Here is a 19730-nt window from a genome sequence, read left to right on the forward strand (position 1 = left end):
ATTAAAAAAAAAAATACTGTGAACTGTTTTGGTCCCCTTATCTAAGAAAAGATATAATGGCATTGGAGGCAGTCCAGAAAAGGTTCACGAGGTTGATCCCGGGTATGGAGGGATTTTCTTATGAGAGGAAGTTGAGCAGGTTGGCCTGTACTCATTGAAGTTAGAAGAATGAAAGGTGACTTTATTGAACCAGATTCTTATAAGATTCTTAGTGGGCTTAACAGGGTAGATGCTGAGAGGTTGTTTTTCCTTGTGGGAGAGTCTAGGATCAGAGGGCATAATCTCAGAGTAAGGGGTCGCTCATTTTTAACAGGGATGAAGAGGAATTTCTTCTCTTAGAGGGTGTGGAACCTGTGGAATTCTTTACCGCAGAGGGCTGTAGAGGCTGGGCCGTGAAGTATATTCAAGGCTGAGACAGACAGATTTTTAATCAGTAAGGGAATCAAGGGTTATGGGGAAAAGGCAGGAAAGTGGAGTTGAGGATTATCAGGTCAGCCATGATCTCATTGAATGGCAGAGCAGACTCAATGGGCGGAATGGCCTACTTCTGCTCCTGCGCCTTATGGTCTCTTTTTATTCAATCAGATCATCATAACCCCAAAATCCAACTCCTTGTTTGTCTTTTGAATCCAAACAGGGAGAATTTTTCTTCCCAGGATAAACAGCGACAAGTTGTGGAGTGAAGACCCTCCACTATTGCACCGTATACACATCCCCCAATATACAGAGTTAACATCTTAAAACGCATTTTACTTTCAAGGGAAGGGACTTACAACACTAAAGCGCACTATCAAACTAGTCAGAAGTGCCACTCAGTTTTTTGAAGGTATACTGCACTAACAACTTGTAACTGGTTTGACCCCAGTCGCCGTACAGGGCATTTAACAGCCAGCAGCTCCTGATTGGTGCTGCAGAGGGTGAATTGCACTTTATAAGAGTCAGGGGCGAGCTCACCTCCTTGTGACAATTCCTCTCCCCCGAAACATCCTCATGGAAGCATGGGGCCTTGAATTTCACGCTTGGCAGGCCTGGAAGTGGATGTATGATCCGCTGTTGGGCGGGATCGCGTTTCCAACATGAGTTGACGCTGGGTGGCCAATTAAAGGCCACCCACTGTGAAGTGCATCTTCTCAATGGTCAGAAGAGCCAGGCAGGAGCCTGTTGGGCACCGGGTCCACTGGCGACCCGGTGGGGGCTTTTAAAGCAGCAGAGGCAGCTTTCTGAAGGCTGACCAGGGTACACTTTGTAGTTTTGGAGTTTTTGACAAAACTTTTCTTTTGAGCAGCAATGGCATCTGCACCTGCTGGGCATGCGCCAGGCGTGCGAGCAAGTCCTGAGGGCACCCGGCCCCCTGGTTCTCGGATGGGTGCCTGGGAATCCTCATGGAGGAGGCCAGTGCCAGGCAGGGCATCCTCGATGCCAGGGACGGCCAGAGGAAGCCACCAGACCTGACCAAGAAAGAATGGGCAGAGCTGGCAGCCCAGGTCAGTGACCATGTCGTTGTGCGGCGCACATGGGTGCAGTGCTGCTAACGGTTCAACGATCTGCCGTGCTCGGCAAGGGTGAGTACCAAGTTGGCATGGATCAGTATGGAGAGATGTCAATGGCTGGCCATCCCCCCGTGGTGCTCAGGAGTGTAAGAGTCTGGGTGCCAACTGTCAACAACATCAGCGCCGGCCAAGGCGGTGAGCTCTGCCTGCTTGGCCTGACTGCTTTGAGGGTTCAGGGCCATGACTCGGATGTGCCCTGCGAGCTGTTCCTCAGGTGGAGCTGGCCAGGCTGCAATGGCTCTGCAGATAGAGAGTGGACTATTCAATGCTCCTCTGAACTTTCAGGAAAAGAGAAACCTACATCAAGATGTAAAGGATAGGCGGATGCTCCCCAAACCTGCTCATATTGACAAGGAACAAGATGGATGCCTTAGAGATGGAGTGCCAGCGTCCAACTCTTTCCAGTGGTCGTGGAGAGGCAGGGGACTTTGACGAAGATAAGAGTGCAGCACACAGATGTGAAAGTGTCGGTATGTGTAAACATTATTATGTTGTCTCATCTGTAATGGAGTCCCCATTGTTCATTGAAAGACGATGGCACCATCATACAGATTTCCATTGTCTCACCAGCCCACCTAGCATGCACAGTGACAGTGGGATGACTGATACTAATGACATATCATTTTTCTCCCCTAGAATCGTCATCCAGCAACTGATCGCAGGACCCTCGGGCGCCACCCTTGACGCCGGAGGACTAGTGCCCATCAGATGCACCTGCATCACACCCCCTCTCTGCACCAGGCACCAGCACAGATACAAGCCCTTTGGTGGGCATTAGATCATCGGCTACAATGTTGGTGCACAGCGGTGAGGGCACGGCACATTTGCATGAAGAGCAGGTGGAGGCAGAGACTGTCCAGGGCGCCAGCAGTCGGAGGATTGCTGGAGACCAGGACTATGCTGAGTCCAAGGCAGATGATGAGTCTCTGGACTCATAGATTAGGTGGCAAATGCTGGATATCCAGCGGGATGCACAGGAGGATCTGGCGGAGATTCCTGAGGGTTTGCATATCATGGTCTATGTCATAGAGAAGTCCCAGTGGAGCATGAGCACTGTGTTGACCCTCAGCACTGAGCACACTGCCTCCTCCATTGAGAGAGTGGCAACTCTCATGGAGAGGCAGCTCCAGGAACCGAATCAGGGGTTCCTGGGGTTGCGCTCAGACCTGCAAGCCCTCACACAGGCAATGACTCAGGATGTCACTGCCAGTGTGAGAGATAGATGAGGCACCTAGTTTCTCTGCTAGGTACCCATCCATCGATGGCAAGCAGAGAGGTCCAGACTGACCTCACGTTGGTGCACGAGCTGCTTGTCATCTCTGTGGTCTCCTCTCAGGACACTCTGGATGATGGTAGCAATTCCTCTGCCCCTCTGCCAGTGATCGTGGCATCTGATGAGGCTGCGATGACTGAGCAGTGCCCAGCAACGGCGCTTAGTGCTCCCTTCCAGGCAGGGCCAGCACAGATTCCACTGGCCAGGGGATGGCCTTCAAGGTCATCAAGGCCAACAGAACAGCACAGCACAGTCAGCAGGCTGTTTCCAATGCCGCTGCCAGCGAGGGGAGGCATGACTCCTATTATAACGCTGCTCTGTTTCTGTTCTTGAGCGCCGGAGAGGTGTCATAAACCACATTTTCAATGGAGTCCTTGTCACTCAGCAGTTATCCATCGAGCTGAGCTGGAGCCATGAACAGCCTTTGCACCTGTGAGTGTTGGAGGGGATGTATGTGTTATGGAAGCTGCCAGGGTACCTTGCAGAATCTGTGTCTTCTGGTCACAAACTATCTGGATGTTCATCAAGCAGAATCTCTTCCTGCTGACGAAGGCACCGACTCACCCACTGGCGCCTTGATGGCCACTTGTGTGCAGTTGAAGGCACCCTGGACACGGGGGAACCCACCAATCGCTGCAAAGCCTTTGGCTCACTCAGCCTGGCTGGCCTCCTCCCCATCCGGAAATGAATAAATGTCATGACCCACCTGAACAGAGCATCTGTCACCAACTTGACACAACTGTGGACAGCTGATTGGGACACTCCACACAGATCCCCCACTGACCCTTGGAAGGAGCCGGAGGCATAGAAGCTGAGGGCCACTGTGACCTTCAGAGCCATTGGCATGGGGTGTCCACCCACACGTTGGAGATGATCTCGGGCCCAATCATCTGATAAATGGAGGTCACTGTCTCCCTGAAGGTGGCTTCACACTGTCAAAAGGCAAAACAGAACTCTTGTTGCAGTTCTTGATGTCCTCGAAGCCTCCCTGCTTTTCCACTCTTTAAACCTGGCTTGAGGCCGCATTGCAGTTCTATTCTTCATGGTGTTTAGCCCAAGGGGTGTTGAAAAGCTGTGGGGGTGGGCAGTGCAGTCATATTGGCAACCTGCGTCCGAGATACAGCCCCCAGTGTTTACTGGGGTGGGATTTCCAAATGGTGGGGCAGAGTTCTGGTCATGCCCTGAATGCTGATTTTTTTTTTAAAAACAAGTTTCCTGCCAGGAGCCAGCCGGATCGGAAGGCTTGGCCCCCTGTTGGGTGAGGAATATTCCAGAAGAGGCTGTTTCCTGCAAGGTGGGGTACCCCTTGTGAATGGAAGCCCGGGGTGTACAGGATGGTTTGGACAGTCACAAGGGGCGAAAAGAGACCAGGGCAAAGATGGGCATGCAGTGACTGTGGTGGTGGCGGGGAAATGAGTTTGCTTGTGGGTTTTCGGGAAGCACTCCTACTCCTCCTGGCCCACAAGAAGTTCTGGAAAATCACTTACCTCCATCATGAAGCAGCCCTCTCCTCCCTTTAGCTACTGGGTTCTCTTATGGCTTGGGAAACCCTGGCAGCCAGTGTTAAAGTTGGAAGAGAGATAAAATTTGGGGCGTGCAACCTCATTAAAGCGTTCAAATGGGGAGGGCTCCTGGGAGTGGGCTGGTTGCCGATGCCATCCTGTCTCCATTAAAACCGGAAGTGGATGGTTTCGAGGGGGTTTGCGCTTGGGTTTGAGGTTTTTAAAATTTAGCGTCCCACCCTACGCCAAACCCTCCTGCTTTTTGGGTTTAAAATTACCCCAATACTCTTTGTCCTGCATTGCTGCACAACACAAACAAACACAAATGTGGCAGCATGACTAAAGCCATTGAGCGGGGGAGGAACATTTTGCTTCCATGTGATAGTTTAAAATGGGCAATAGCAAATTGGCTGCCTTACATCTCTCCTGACTTTTATTTCCATTTAAGTCAATAGAAATACAAATCAGGAGAGGGGGTAAAACAGATGCTGATCTGTTATCGCCTGCTATACATTATTGCTAAAACTTAAAATGGCTGCTACTGAGTAACCAGAGCACAATGGACCTCAATTGAAAGAAGTGTTACAGACCTCTGAGATAATCGCTCCTCCTGTGTCTCCTGACTCATGTGTGGTGCGAAAACATTCCAGGCCTCGCAGACGACTGTAGTAACCTCCAGATCATGTTTTTCCTGCAAAAGGGCAAAACAAGCACAGTTGAGAAGACCATCCTTCAAACGACAAGAAAAGTGAGTAGAGTTTGCTCACCTGCACCAAATTTCTCAAGTCAGCAGCGGTGACGAAGGCGAAGGTCCCAAAAATAGTTAATTCCGATTCAACTTTCTGGGAAGTGGAGTTCCCTACCTACGTAACCTCCTTGCGCTGGACTTTATTTTTTTTAAAAGACTCAAAAGAGAAAAAGCAGCACACCTGGCTTCTGAAAAGATGTGTATTTTAACACCGCTTTTAAAAACATACTTCATCACCTGTGGTAATTCAATAAAGTAGCAAAATGATGAGAAATCTTTGATCTGTAAATCTCGGCAATCCCCCCCCCCGCCCCCACCCACAGCCGCCACCCCCCCCACCTCCCCCCCACCCCCTCCTCCGACTCCCAAAAACATCACATAAAGGACTTTAAGAATTTTTTTAAAAATTATTTTTGACTGCTGGGCTTCTGATAAAACAACGGCACTAATAACATATCATCGTCATTCAAAGCCTCTTTCATGCATTAGTGGGCAGACACTACCAATTACAAAGGGTAGCGCACGCCTATTTGAGACACCGATGCTCAGCTGCAGGTTTACACTTGAAATGTCAACTACACAAAAGTTTGGCTCCTGTTCTGACAGCAATTTGCCGACATTCAACCACTTTATCAGAATTCTCATCTCACTGCAATTGCAGGACCACTCCTGCCTTGCCCCTCCCCCCTAGGGGTTACCAACAAGTACATTCTTCACCAGGAACCATTAATAATTATATATATCTATTATATATACATACATATGTGTATAAACATAAATGATCAATAGAACCTTACTAAGATTGCTTGAAAAATTCGACTGGCATATTAATTAAGAATTCAGCAGCACTGTACTAGTCACAAATCCTTGGCACATTAAGGAATGGTTTTCTTCAGTCCATAAGGCAGGTTCAGGGCCAAGCCACAAGCTGGACTAATGGCAAAAAAATTAGAGGGAAGATGGTACCAGTTCCCACCGTCAGGCCACTGAACACCCTGGAGTGAGTGATGTCAGCTTCATGTGGGCACCATTTTGTCAAAACCTCTCATCTGTGATACACAGGAGCATGACGTGGGTGGTAACAAGCTAGCCTGGTACATGAACAACAGAATTTCATATTGGGAACCTGAAGATGGCTGTTGCTTTCCAGTGTTTCCAATGTAAATCCATCCATTGCTTTGGATATGGACGTCCCACTGTTTATCTTGGAGCTTCAGATACCTGGTGTTAAAAACCGCTGGAAGGTGTTACTTGGAGGTATATGTATGTCTCTGTGTGTGTGTGTGTGTGTGTGTGTGTGTATGTGTGTGTGTGTGTGTGTGTGTGTGTGTGTGTGTATGTCTGTGTGTGTGCATATGTGTGTATGTCTGTATGTGTGTATGTCTGTGCATATGTGTATATGTATGTGTGCGCGAGTGTATGTGTGTGTATGTCTGTGTGTGTATGTATGTCTGTGTGTGTGTATATATATGTGTATATATATGTGTGTGTGTATGTCTGTGCGTGTGTGTGTATGTCTGTGCGTATGTGTATATGTGTGTGTATGTCTGTGTGTGTGTGTATGTATGTATGTGTGTGTGTGTGTGCATATATATGTGTGTGCATATGTGTGTGTGCATATGTGTGTGCGTGCGCATGTGTGTGTATGTGTATATGTATGTGTGTATGTGTATGTAAGTCTGTGTGCGTGCGCGTGTGTGTGTATGTCTGTGTATGTGTATGTATGTCTGTGTGTGTGTGTATGTCTGTGTGTGTGTGTGCGTGCGCATGTGCGTGTACGTATGTCTATGTGTGTATGTATGTCTATGTGTGTGTGTATATACATGTGTGTGTGTATATATATGTGTGTGTGTATATATATGTTTGTGTGCGTGTGTGTGTGTGTGTGTTTGCTGCTCACATATTGTGGGTTTGGTTCCTACCACTATTGATTTGAACAGAGGCAAGCAGCTGCTCCTAATGATTCACATCAACAACAACAACTTGTATTCATATAGCACCTTTAATGGAGTAAAGCATCTCAAAGCACTTAACTGAATGCATTACCACCATTCTCCTGACACAAGCACTGTGTTATGACTGTGGACGATTTTTCAGAGTTCCACAGTTAAAGCTTGAAGTGCCCCTCTTCCAGTGTATGTCAACTGGCAATTTTAATATAAACTTTGCTCGGTAATTTGTCCAGGGCTGGATTTATTTTAAAATTCAAAATTCTCATCCTTGCTTCCAAATCCCTCCTTGGCTTCTGTTCCTTCCTATTGCTGTGGCATTTTCCAGCTCTACAACTCAGATCTCTGTGCTCCCCCAGTTCTTGTCTCTTGCTCATCCCCGATTTTAATTGCTCCACCATTAGCGGCCATGCCTTCAGCAGCCTGTATGTTAATCTCTGGAATTCCCTCCCTCAACATCTCCACCTCTATACCTCTGTTTCTTTAAGATTTTCCTTAAAACCCAACTTTTTGACCAAGTCTTGGTCATTGTCCTAATATCTCTTCATATGGCTCGACGCTAAATTTTGTTTAATAACGTTGCTGTGAGGTACCTTGGGCTATGTTACTATGTTAAAGGCGCTATATAAATGCAAGTTGTGGTTCCAAAGGCCCGAGGGATCTGGTAAGTTTCTATGAGTACATGATATTTTGAAAAATTTTTCAGTATTAGTTTAATTTGTTATGAATTTTATTTTAATGAGTTTATAATGGGGCAAGTCAGATAGCTATGAATAATTGAATTTGCTTTTCCCAACAGGAAACTGGATAAACTACTTTTGCTGGATTGCATAAATCTTACATAATCTGAATATCTGATTGGTGAATAATAAACACACCAGAGGCAGCAGCGTATTACAAACGGATCACACCACCCCCCACTCCCGACCTTGCCGGAAGCAAAGTCGGTGTGGAGCTGCGGGCAGGCTTAATTGGAGTAGTATGAGACCTCCCGCCCCTTATTGGGGGAGGAAGTCCCGGGCTCGGGAGCTGCCGGTCAATCCGATTGGCCGGCAGCTCCAGCAGTTCCGTCAGTGCCAAGAGTGCACAAGTGGGCACTGCCACCAGGAACAAGAAGGCCCGTGGATCCCAGAGTCAGGTAGGTCCAGGGTCTTGGGTAGGAGAGGTTTGGGCAATTTAGGGAGAGTGGGGGGCTGGAGGTGCTGTGTTTTATACGATAGGCAAGTAGAAAGAAATTGGTGGTGGGGGGGGGGGGGTGGGTGCGGGGATGTTATTTTAGTGGGGGACTGCCCCCGATATGCATCCTACCCACCCTTACTTCTGCCCTTTGAAAAAGTTATTTTAAAAAGCGACCTGCCCATGGAAATCGTTTTATGGTTGGGCAAAATATTAATGGGGTCAATTGGCTTGTGAACAAGTTCAAATGGCCTTTAATTATTTATTTAAATATGGTGGGTGGGCTGCTGATTTTGGTGCCCATTCACCCCTGTATTATGGAGGTGAGCTCGAGGGGGGGGGCGGTGGGTGGGCAGGTGGTGGGGTGGGCACCTGCCCTATTTTATATGCCCCCCTGCCTTATACATGCCTGGCAGGGGCACATAAAATGCAGTCCCAGGCTTTAAGAAATATAATTTAGGAGTTTTGTTGCCTCCTATTCTCCAGCTTCGTGCTAATATAGAGCTTAAAATAAAGTAGAGCAGAAGTGATAGATTCTACCGTCATGGCTGGTCTCCCACATTTTACCCTCCAAGAACCTGAGATAATCTCAAACACTGTTGCTTCCACAGTCTTCCTTGCACAAAGTCCTGCTCACTTATTACCCCTGTGCTTGCTGACCAACATTGGCTCCTGGCCAAGCAATGCCTTAATTCTCAAATTCTTGTCCTCGTTTTCACTTTCCTTCGTGGTCTCATCCCCTTCCCAATCTCCTCCAGCCCCACAACATTTCAAGGTATCTGCGCTCATTTAACTTTGGCCTCTCGAGCATAGCTGGTTTTAATCGCTCCACTATTGGTGGCCATACCTTCAGCTGCCTAGGCCCTAAGCTTAGGAATTCCCTCCCTAAGCCTCTTCGCCTCTCTCCTTCCCTTCTTTCCTTTAAGACGCTCATTAAAAACTACCTCTTTCACCAAAGCCATCTGCCATCTAACCTAAGATCTCTTTGTGTGGCTTATGTTGTTTTATAAAGCTCCTGCCGAGTGCCTTGATTAAATGTAAGTTGTTGTTGATGGTCAGAACAGTCACAGAAATTTTGATTATTTTTCCATGTGTTAGCTTTCATAGTCCTGTTGTGAAGTAAAATGTGGCTGTGATGGTCAATTATTGGTACCGACTTTATATCAATACATAAATGGTCTAGATATGGAGGGGGGGGGGTGGTGGTGAAATGAAAACAATGCTTTAAAAAAAAATTACCACTCTTCACTCAGTAAGAGTCCTGCATTAGCATGGAGACAACTGTTGTACTGAATGAGTGGGTGTTGGAGTTTACCTATTATATTTGGGTGAGGGTTAGAGAACGACTGGTGAGAAATAACCTGAGAGTAATGTGAGAAATTTCATTTTATTTCAAGTACTGTGGAAAGTAAAGGAGTTCGTTTGTGTTTTTCCGATACTGATTTTTATTATGTTGCAGCTTGGTTACTATTTAGGCTTATCTTCACCCCCCCCGCCCCCCACTCCACTTTCAAATATTACACCGTGTAAGAAACACATTGTTATCTTTGTTTCGTGCAAAATAAATACATACGGTTTGTTGCTCAGAATTAGAGGTTAGATTTCAATCATATTTTTCTGCCGTGATACCAATCTCACAGCTGGCACAGCTGGAGACGTGCCAAGATAACAGACTAATGCAAACACAGACTAATGTGATGGCTCAGCGCTGAGGAGACTGCTGTTGACAGCACCGACTTGTGTCTACCTGTATTTGACTTGATTGACAAGGATCATTCCCCTCTGTGACGAATGCTACCCTTGAACCTAAAAATACCCATCTGTCCATCAGACAGGAGCTGGATTCCACTCGCACGTCTATCTCAGGTTTATTAGGTTTGCCAATAAGACCACTTGACAGTTTATATATTTTCCAACTTTTCACTATTAACTCTTTATGTCTTCTTTGTGTCAGAACAAGGTGGCCACGGCACATTAGCTACTTTAACCCTCTGTGTACTAAACAGGTTCTATGGTTTGTGGCAAAACCATTTGTTTGACTGGAACTTTCTGACAATGTGTGCTCACCTGGGAATGGTGTTAGGGATAATCTCCCCTATAAAGTAAAGTCTATATGTTGCAACCAAACCATTCACTCTCAGGTTAACAGCTCAGTTGAGCAACTCTCATTAAAGCCTTCAAGCATGTATGTTCTACACCTGAGGTGGGAGTTGCGAAATCACAGCGTAACACAGTATTTACAGCTGCAGTAGCATCCTATTCAGCACAACCTATCCAGGCTGGTGTTTATTTTTGACATAAGCGTCTCCTACTCTAATTATTTTGTGTCCCCTGAGTGTCCTTTTCCCCCTTGTATTTATCTAGCTTCCCCTTAAATGCATCTAGGCTATTCGCCTTAACACTCTAAGTGGAAGCGAGTTCCAAATTCTCATCACTCTCCAAGCTTAGAGATTGTTGGGCGAAGGATATAATTTGACACTTACCTGAGGACATGCATTCTAAGACAGTTATTGGGGCAATGTTTAGTATTAGGAAAGAGGTGTGCACAATGATAGAGCAGTTCTTAATGAATATTATTGTGTGAATAGTTTAATATTTGGCAGAGACGAGTTTGGAGGAAATTAAGACATCCTTAAGCTGTGTTGTAGTTGCTTGGCAAGGTACAAAGGAAACTTAGTTTCCTCAAAAAAAATGATCCAGACTGTATTTTCATTTATAGATTTTTATCTTTGTTAGCATTTTACAGAATTGTATTTATGAACTTGCACCCCAATTTTAATAAAGTATGGCTGAATTTCCCATGGATGTAATGTTGTGAGAACTTGGTGCTTGTGAGAGTCCTATTGCTTTAACTACGAATCACATTAGTGAGTTATCATACAAACATTTTTAAAAGTTCGACAATATGTAAAATTTCATGGGTGGGATTTTCCATGCCCGCTGGCATGAGCGTCATGTCAGGCATGAGTGGACAATATGGCGGGAAGGCCGAACATCGTGAAACCGGTTTGCAAATCGTCAGCTCCGTCCGTCAATGGCAGGCTGTGTTTCCTGCTACCACATGTCGGGAACTTCATTGTAATGCCTCAGCATTTCATTATAAGCCCAGGTCGCCGGAATCATTCCCTCACACTGGATCAACCAGGCTGGCTTGTTTCACAACTATACATAAGCGATGTGCACCTGGCGAGCTGTACTTCACTCAGGGCTTCAAGGTTTGTTTGCCTACCTTGCTTCGGGCAGCACTCGTGGTCATCAGCGCCAGGCTTCACAAACAGCACCACGTCACTTTTAGAGGGGCTCATGGGCAGGTCTCTACCTACCAGACAAGCCCTAAGGTGGAGGTGGCTTTTCACTGGCTGCAGGGCGAGGGCTTGCTTGGGGAAGGGGGAGAAGTGGCCTCAGGCAAGGGAAGAGGCTGAAGGGCTGTAAGGCTGTACTGAGGAAGGGGAGTATCCCAGGGTGTGTGTGGGGGAACAAGTTGATTGGTACAAGTGGCTTCAAGATGGTGAGGACTGAGGAGGCAGAGTCCAGAGGAGATGAGGCCAGATGGAGATGTGAGGGTGTGTGTCAGAGAATGAGCGGTGATGTCCCTTGACCTGGCAGTGAGTGAGATGCCAGTGAATGTGTGATGGGCTTGTGAAAGTGTGAGCTGAGAGTGATGAGATGGTTGCCTTACCCTGGTGGCAGGGATGAGATCATTCATCCTCTTTCTACACTGGATGGCCGACCTCTTCTGTGCAGCATTTGGCTCTGACCACCACCTGCCACTGCCTCCCAAGCTGGAGTGGTGAGTTTGCTGGACTTCCTGCGGCCAGGGCCGGGCTGGAGGACATCATGGCGTGGCCTCTGAAAGGCATTCCAGTGACGGATCACTGAACCCTTCGTGTCTTTCAGGGCCATGTCTTCACTGGGGCAATCCTGGGCTGCAAGCATTTAGAAACACGTGGGTGGCTGCAGTTTAGATATGGCACTCAGAGTGAGGAAACGGTGAGGTAACGGTGTGGCGAGCGATTCAGGGGCTGCCTGCCAGCGAGGCGGCATGTTTCCTGCGGCTGCATAACTAATGAGGCAGGATTGGGATGATACGCTGTGAAAGGCGTGGCTGGTAAAGCTTTCTCTTCTTCCCCTCCCGCTACCTCACTTGGTGCGAATCTGGGTCGATTCCGCCGCTTCTGTTTGAAGGTAATTAAATTGACAGCTGCATGATATTCTCAGGCAGCCTCTTTAAAATCTTTAACATGCCGGCTCAGCTCCTAGGGGAGCGGGTTGGCTGCTTACACCATGTCCTGCCTCCATCAAACCCCAAAGTTAACAGGATGGGGGTCAGCTTTGAGATTTGTTTTTTTTTTAAGATTTTCAATCCCTGACAGACCTTCCTTCCTTGTTGGAGTGCTTAAAACCCAGCCTTTCCATCATTTGCTGATGTTTTTATTTACGTTTGGACTACACAGAGTAAAGGAAATAGCTTCTGCTGGAGCTACTTCACAGAGATGCTTACACAAACAGTACATGATTGAGGAACAAAAAGAAAATATCAGTAGGGTTTGAAATCTTCCAAGTGAGTAACAGCTCAAAAACCATGAGGCACAAAACATCAATCTGCCAGACATGGCTCGCATTTGCTGAGTTTTGAAATAGGAAGTTCCTGATGAAAAGGGTCTCTGTTTCTATACCTGCTTCATTTCTATTGGCTGATAAATACCGCACATAACATGAATATAAACCTCTGTCTGGGTCACACCGCAAAGCTCAGCTTACTAAACCAAAGAACCAACAGGGAAATTGCTGTTACCTTAAAGTAATCCAGGAACTCTGCCAGTGTCATCTCTTCACCATTTGGTTTGATGCCTTGTACACTTATGTGATCCCACAATGTCCATTCTTTGTCACGGTACTGCAACGTCAAAAAGACAAAAAGTCATTCACATTGTCACCAAGGGGGGGGGGGGGGGGGGGGGGGGGGGCGCTGTTTAAGGGTTCGGATTCCGTGAGGTAGTGTCAAGGCATCCGCCAAAAATAACCAGAGAATATGCAGGAAAAAATCCAGTTTGTACCCACAAACTAACTGCTTACAACCCAGAAAAATATATCTAAATTTCTCTGGGTGGGTTTGCCAATAGGGTCACTGCATTCTGAAGGTAATTCGCTCTGTGGAGTGTTTTGAACCTCCCAGACTATGTGAAAAGCATCTCCTAATGTTAAAGACATTTAAGCCTCAACATGCATTTAATTGGACAGAGATGGTCATGTGGCCATCAACCATGGCAGAGGGAGGTGAAGGTACCAGCTTGGAGCATGTCAATAATCTGACATAGGCTCAGTTTTTCACCATGATGGAGAGGCTCTGAGAGAGGTTGTTGTGAAAATCCCGGAAATGGCTGGAAATTCTAAGTCCCACCCCCGAACGTGGCACGTTCTGTCTTGCGGGGCCGGGACTGGAGGTGGGCTGGGATTCGGGCATACGCAGTTTATGGAGGTGACTGGCCATTTAAATCACCAGCTGCCTCCACTAAAGTGGGATTTTGGTAGGACACGAGTGTGAAACCTGAAGCATGCAGATTAGATCAGGTAAGAGGAGGTCTGAACTTGTTGGTTCGTTTGGATAGCCAGGGTAACCCTTTGGAGAGGTAAGGTACCCTTCTGGATATGGTCCAGGGACACATTTGGGGGAGGTAAGGTACCCTTTGGGATTGTTAAAAGTAAACATGATTGTGCGTGCGAAGTGCATAAGCTCATTGGAGCTGTCGAAACTGTCAAGGAACTGTCAAACCTACCAAAGAACTGTCAAAGAGTAACAAGTGAGTTGGCATGGCAGGGGTAAGCACAAAGGGTAGTGGGCATGGGTTGGCATGAGTTGGCATAGAGGCTATAAAGGGCCACGGGGATGTGGGATCATGTGGGTGTGAGTGGCATAGGTTGGCATGGGGGAATGAGGGACCATGGAGGTGGCATAGGTTGGCATGGATGGGGCATGGGACATTTTTGGGAGGGTGAGGGGTGAGGGCTATAGGGCTGTTTTCTGTTTTAATCTATTTGAAAATAACTTATATATTAGTTTTAAACAACTCAAATAACTTAAATAACTGGCCTTCCGCCCAGCTCAGCCTCTGCCCCCAACAGCCTCTGAATTCTTTTTTGGGGCAGGGAGTCTGATTTCCAAGCCAGCCCGACCCACGCCAGAATGAAAATCCCAATTGCGGGCATCCATTTTAAAGGTCAGGGCCGGGAATCCTCCTGTCTCCGCACACCCGACCCGGGGGCGAAAATCTGGGCCTGGGTCTTTTTGAAAAAATGTTGTTTTAACTGGGGAAGGAAGCCATGTGACATTAGGTTTGAATGTTGCTGCAAGAAACGAGAATTGTCGCTCGTCATTAAGTTTTGCATTATGTAAGAAAAACAAAAATAATGATAAATATACCCGTTTAATTAGATAACCGCATTTGAAACATTAAGGAATTGGTGCTTTAGGGGGTCTGTGAAATTTCATAACACGGGGGAAGGTGGATGGGTGGAGGTCCTTAGAAGCAACAAGGTTAAGAACCGCTGGTTTAAGGAGCTTCAATTTTGTACATACAGGTGTGTGTGTGTGTGTGTGTTGGGAAGAGGAGTGAAATGATTTGTGCTTTTCTCCCTATTTGCATGCGTCAGTTTATACACGTACATTGGAGACAACTAGATACCCTGCATGCAATTTGGCCCAAGCGAAAGACTGAACTTTACTTGTTTGCTTATGAAAATAAAATCTAGGATTTATTCGAATTAACTTAATCTTCAGATGGTATGCTTGATATTTACATTCCAGGGAAGAATCGCTACAGCACAGAAGGAGGCCTTTCAGACTGTCAAGTTTGTACTGGCTCTGAAAATTCAGAATTGTTCAATTATCACAAACACAATTCAACGGGAGACAAATATCTCTGGAAAGCTATGGTGTTAAAATATATTGTTCTGCACAGAGATACCAAATTGTTGTCGAAGCAAACAATTGGTAACAACCCTGGACTGAAACAATAAGCATCATCACTTGACAAAAAGCCCCATGTGAAAATAATTTCACTATTGCCTATGTTTGGATGCAACGGCTTTTCGACCCCTAATCAACCTAAAGTAGGTAAAGTGCGTTTGTGCTGTTTAGCGAGTGCTCAGGCCAACAACAACTTGCATTTATAAGTGCCTTTAACCTAGAAGAAAGACTCAAGTTGCTTTGCAGAGGTGTAAGGAAAACTAATGCTGAGCTAACTCTACCAATATATCAATGTAGCAGTGTTCTATGATACTTGGGAGACCACATTACACAAAATAATCCTAGGCAGCCACAATGCACCTTGATATAGGTCATTACTGGGTCAGGCCATTGTTTTGTCCCTTGTTTTAGGAGGGAGGCTTCTAATTCAAGGATGACATCTTTTCCTTCATTGTACGAAACCAATTCACAGAAGTTAGGATAAAGGAGATAAAACCAGCAGTTAATGGATTAGATGGACGTCTTGAATTGAACACTTTGCAATTGCATTTTTGTGCCTTTTAAGGGACCAATCAAAACATCCACAGTGTTGTCTAAAATATTAAATTATCCCTTTTATGAAAAAAAGGGAATTTGTAGCAATAACGGCTTGAGAGTGGTGGAGATTGGGTTTGGTCTGCTCAGCTCTTCAGGCACAGCGGGTAGAGGGTCCAACCAAATCTCCAGGTGACAAACAAAAGAAATAAGGACTTCAAAATAAACCTGCCTCAAATAACTGGGGTAATGCCCGCCTCAAAATACTTTGGATGAGCTCATTAAATAATAGCACGTTAATATCCGCACAGCCTAATTTCGAGGCTGTAACCAACAAGCTCTGCAAAAAAAGTAGTCATGACAAAGTTCCAAGGTGAAAATGATTGCAATCTGGCCTTGGGTTTCTACTCCCTTTGAGACATACAACCTCTTCATTCTCTGTCCCATTTCCTCTCATTTTGAGCTGTCTCCAAAAAATATTACCCAGGCAACAAAATAAAACATTGCCCTTCTACCAATATGAAAATCACAATTCTGTGTGGATATATATGCATATTATAAAGCGTAAATCTTCACTCCTTGGGTTTCAGAAGTGAGCAATGATGTTCCAGATCTTCAGTTTTGGACACTGTAACAAGCTCTGGGGTCAGTAGTTTACCACTGCAGCCTTCAACTGGAAACAGCTTTGAAAGTCAAATAGCTAGGGTGATTGATGTATTCGGCTGGGATATAAGTACAGCAGCTATTAATTTATTTGGCTTGTATAAGCCTGTTATAGTATAAATGGTATTCCCTAATTTCCCTTTATTGAAACCATATATTGGGCAATGGGTGTCTCATATTCTCCCTCTTCATGCACATTAACTTACTACCTGTACAGTTATCCCATCCTTCCCCAAAAAATATTATTGAGATGTATAAATCTCCTGGCTCCTACTAATGTCGCAGCCGCCGCTATTTCATCTGTCTCCCTGGCGCATATTCTTTGCCTGTCTGGCTAGGTTCATGCGTCTTTTTTAAAGGCAGTAGGGGGTGGGGGGGGTGGGTGGGGTGGGGGCAGGGGGTTACCCGCAGCTGCTCCCTCTCTCATCAGCCAGTTTCCTGTCTCCATCAATCCACACGTGAAGTGGGGGAGGAAAAGGGGAGCTGAGAGCGGAAAAGCTGCCACAGTCTGATGTGAGCCAAGAGCCCTGGCCAGCCAGAGCATTTAACATAGCATTTTAACATCAAGAATACTGCAGGGCTGGAAGCAACAATAACAGCAAAGACTGCTAATGAGGAACAGATCTCAAGAACAGCCCCTCTCTTTCTTTCTCTCTCTTTGAAGGTGAATCCTGCTCCATTTCACAATTTGCAAATTAACTGCAAAATGGGCATCAGGACAGGGTTCAACTTCTTGTGAAAGATTGTGCTTTTATAAGTCAAAAAATATGATCTCCCAGTGCTGCACATAGGCTGGATCTGTATAGGATCAAATTCGTTTAGTTCGGGTTTGAGGGGGTGTGGGGGCGGGGATGCGTTGGGTCTGCTATATGAAAAATTGAGCCTCATCAGGAATGAAAAGAGTAACCTAAAATAAAGACTGGACTATTTGGAAATAAATAGTTCTTCAAAACTGGGAAATCTTAAACAGAAGGTTTAACTCTTTAATGGGAAGATTCACTTTTTTTACATAGAAATTCAGATTTCTGTTTGAAAATACTTCATCTACGCTCAGATGTTGGGTATGACACAGCTGACAATGGATATATCCTGTAAGGGGGAGGGGGGGGGGGGGGGTGGTGGGGGGAGGGGGGATGTTAAGAATGTAATGTGCACCCATAACATTTGTCATTTGGAAATGCGCCCAATTATTTTTCAAACACATTTGGTATTCTATAACTGTTTTAATTAAGATGTGAGCCCAGAACATCTGGACTTCTGTAAGTCCGGGGAATTGGGACCTGATCTAAATGTGAGCCTGCAATGCCAGAGGTTATAGTTCATTTCTTATGGAGGGTTCCCATTCTACCCCTCTCCCCTCCCCTCCCCTCCAATCAATCACAGCAGCACTCACATTTAACCCCTGTTAATGAGGTTTAATCTGTGATTACTGCAAACATTCCAAAGCCCCACTGGCTCAGTCATTGCCCGATCTTTCAAATGATTGGAGATGATGGTATCAATGCTCTACGGGTCATGCCCAAACTTGTGTGAGTCTACACCCAGCACACTCACTAAACCCTCGGCTCACGTGAGGCGCTAGCAAGCAAGAGTAGACGAATCTTTTGGATCAGGGTGGGTACCTTTACGTGCGGTGGTATTAAACTTGTCTCACAACCGGTTGCAGAGAGGAAATTCATCATAATAGGACATGATGATTAAATAATATTTCAGGAAACAAGTAATAAATCAGATCTGGGCGCAGGGCTTCCTGAGGAAATTAGGATCTCCCTCACAAGGCTGGGAGTCCGATAACAGGAGCAGGGATCCCTTAAAACCTTGACTATACAAAAAATAAATGATCAGGTTATTATTGCTGGTGCAGCAGAGGAACTGACTAACTTCAGAAAATAATCCTTGCGAAATTCAATTCATATAATCATTGTACGAGTCAACAAAAGCCCATATTGTGCCCAGATAATATAATATAGTCAGATCCATTATACATAAACACAGTCTAGAGCAGATTTTATTTCATTTCATGGACTTTCCAAGAATTGAAACTAATTTTTCGTTCCAAACCAATGATAATTCACAAAGTGCTTGACCTTAAGAAGCAAGCTTAGGAAATAGAGTCCTTGAATTTGCTTTGGGATATCCCTACACTGTCCAGGCTTGTAAGTAAGCAGAAAAGGCCAAACATTAACTTTTCTTATATGTTCAGTTTGCCAGCTGTGACTCAGTTAGTAGCACTCTCACCTCAGAGCCTAAAGAGCCTGGGTTCAAGTCCCACTCCAGGATTTGCGCGCAAAACAAGAATCAAAGCTGATATTCCAAGGAAGTACTGAAGGAGCACTGAACATCAGAGGTGCTGTCTTCTAGATGGAATGTTAAACTGAGGCCCAGTCAGATCCCATAATGCGAGTCTGAAGAAGAACAGGGCTGTTATCCCCCAGTGTGCTGGCCAATATTTATCCCTCAATCAATATCACTAAAACAGATTATCTGGTCATTATCATATTGCTGTTTGTGGCAGCTTGCTGTGCACAAATTGGCTGCTGCGTTTCCAACATGACAACAGTGACTTCAAAAGTACTTCATTGGCTGTAAAGCGCTTTCTGGTGGTCGTGAAAAGTGCTATATAAATGCAAGCCTTTTTTACTTGTATTGAAGTGAAAATTTTTTGCACACACACAAATGCGCAAATTTGCAGATCACGTTTAGGGACTTTGACTATTGCAGTGTTTAGTGATGTTGGCCTCCAAGAGAAGTGCAAACACTAAGTAACCTGTCTAATAGCCACAGGGGTTGAGAGCAATTACACCAGCGATCAAGTTTAGTTTCTTATCCTGATGATTGTGTGCTTACTCATCTAACCTCACTGCAGTAGATCGACATCCCCTGCCAATTACTAGCCTATAGTTTATACAATTTCCTGTCTATGACTAAAACAAATAAATACATGGTTTTTTTAAAAAGAAAGTCAGGGTTTAATCTCCACACCATCACTTCACAGTACAGTAGTGCCAAATTAGGTTCTAATTAATGTGAGGAGCACAGCCTGGTCCTGCTGTAGTGCCCCTGGATATCCTGAAGTGACCTCAGGGGTTACAGAGTCCCAACAAACTTCTCTCGCACAACCCAGCAGTAAACCAGTTAATGAAGGCAAATTAAAAGGAAAAAAAAAAGTGACTTATTTGAGGGTCTCCAAGAATGTGGACATGGTGTGTATAGTGGTTTGTGCAATGAAAGAGTTTCTGTCAGCTCTTGAATGTAGACAAAGACCTCAACACATAATCGAGATGTTCATACAAAAAAGGAGGAAGGATGGGCTAATGTACTGGGCACAAATACAGGGCTTTGCACAAGACTTTTATTATATTTTTCCC

At 45.5% G+C, this 19730-nt stretch overlaps 1 protein-coding gene across 4 annotated transcripts in view; it reads right to left on the minus strand.

Moving 5' to 3' along the window:
- LOC121279936 (ubiquitin-like modifier-activating enzyme 1) overlaps positions 1 to 19730 on the minus strand; it is a 252922-nt gene that overhangs the window by 10340 nt on the left and 222852 nt on the right. For all 4 annotated transcript variants that reach the window (XM_041191513.1, XM_041191514.1, XM_041191515.1 and 1 more), the window contains exons 23-24: positions 12994 to 13095; positions 4916 to 5016 (exon numbers count right to left, since the gene is read on the minus strand). In XM_041191513.1, coding sequence (XP_041047447.1) covers positions 4916 to 5016; positions 12994 to 13095 — 203 coding nt within the window. The remainder of the gene's footprint in view (positions 1 to 4915; positions 5017 to 12993; positions 13096 to 19730) is intronic.

This window comes from Carcharodon carcharias, chromosome 7 (genome assembly GCF_017639515.1).
Source record: "Carcharodon carcharias isolate sCarCar2 chromosome 7, sCarCar2.pri, whole genome shotgun sequence".
Lineage (NCBI taxonomy): Eukaryota > Metazoa > Chordata > Chondrichthyes > Lamniformes > Lamnidae > Carcharodon > Carcharodon carcharias.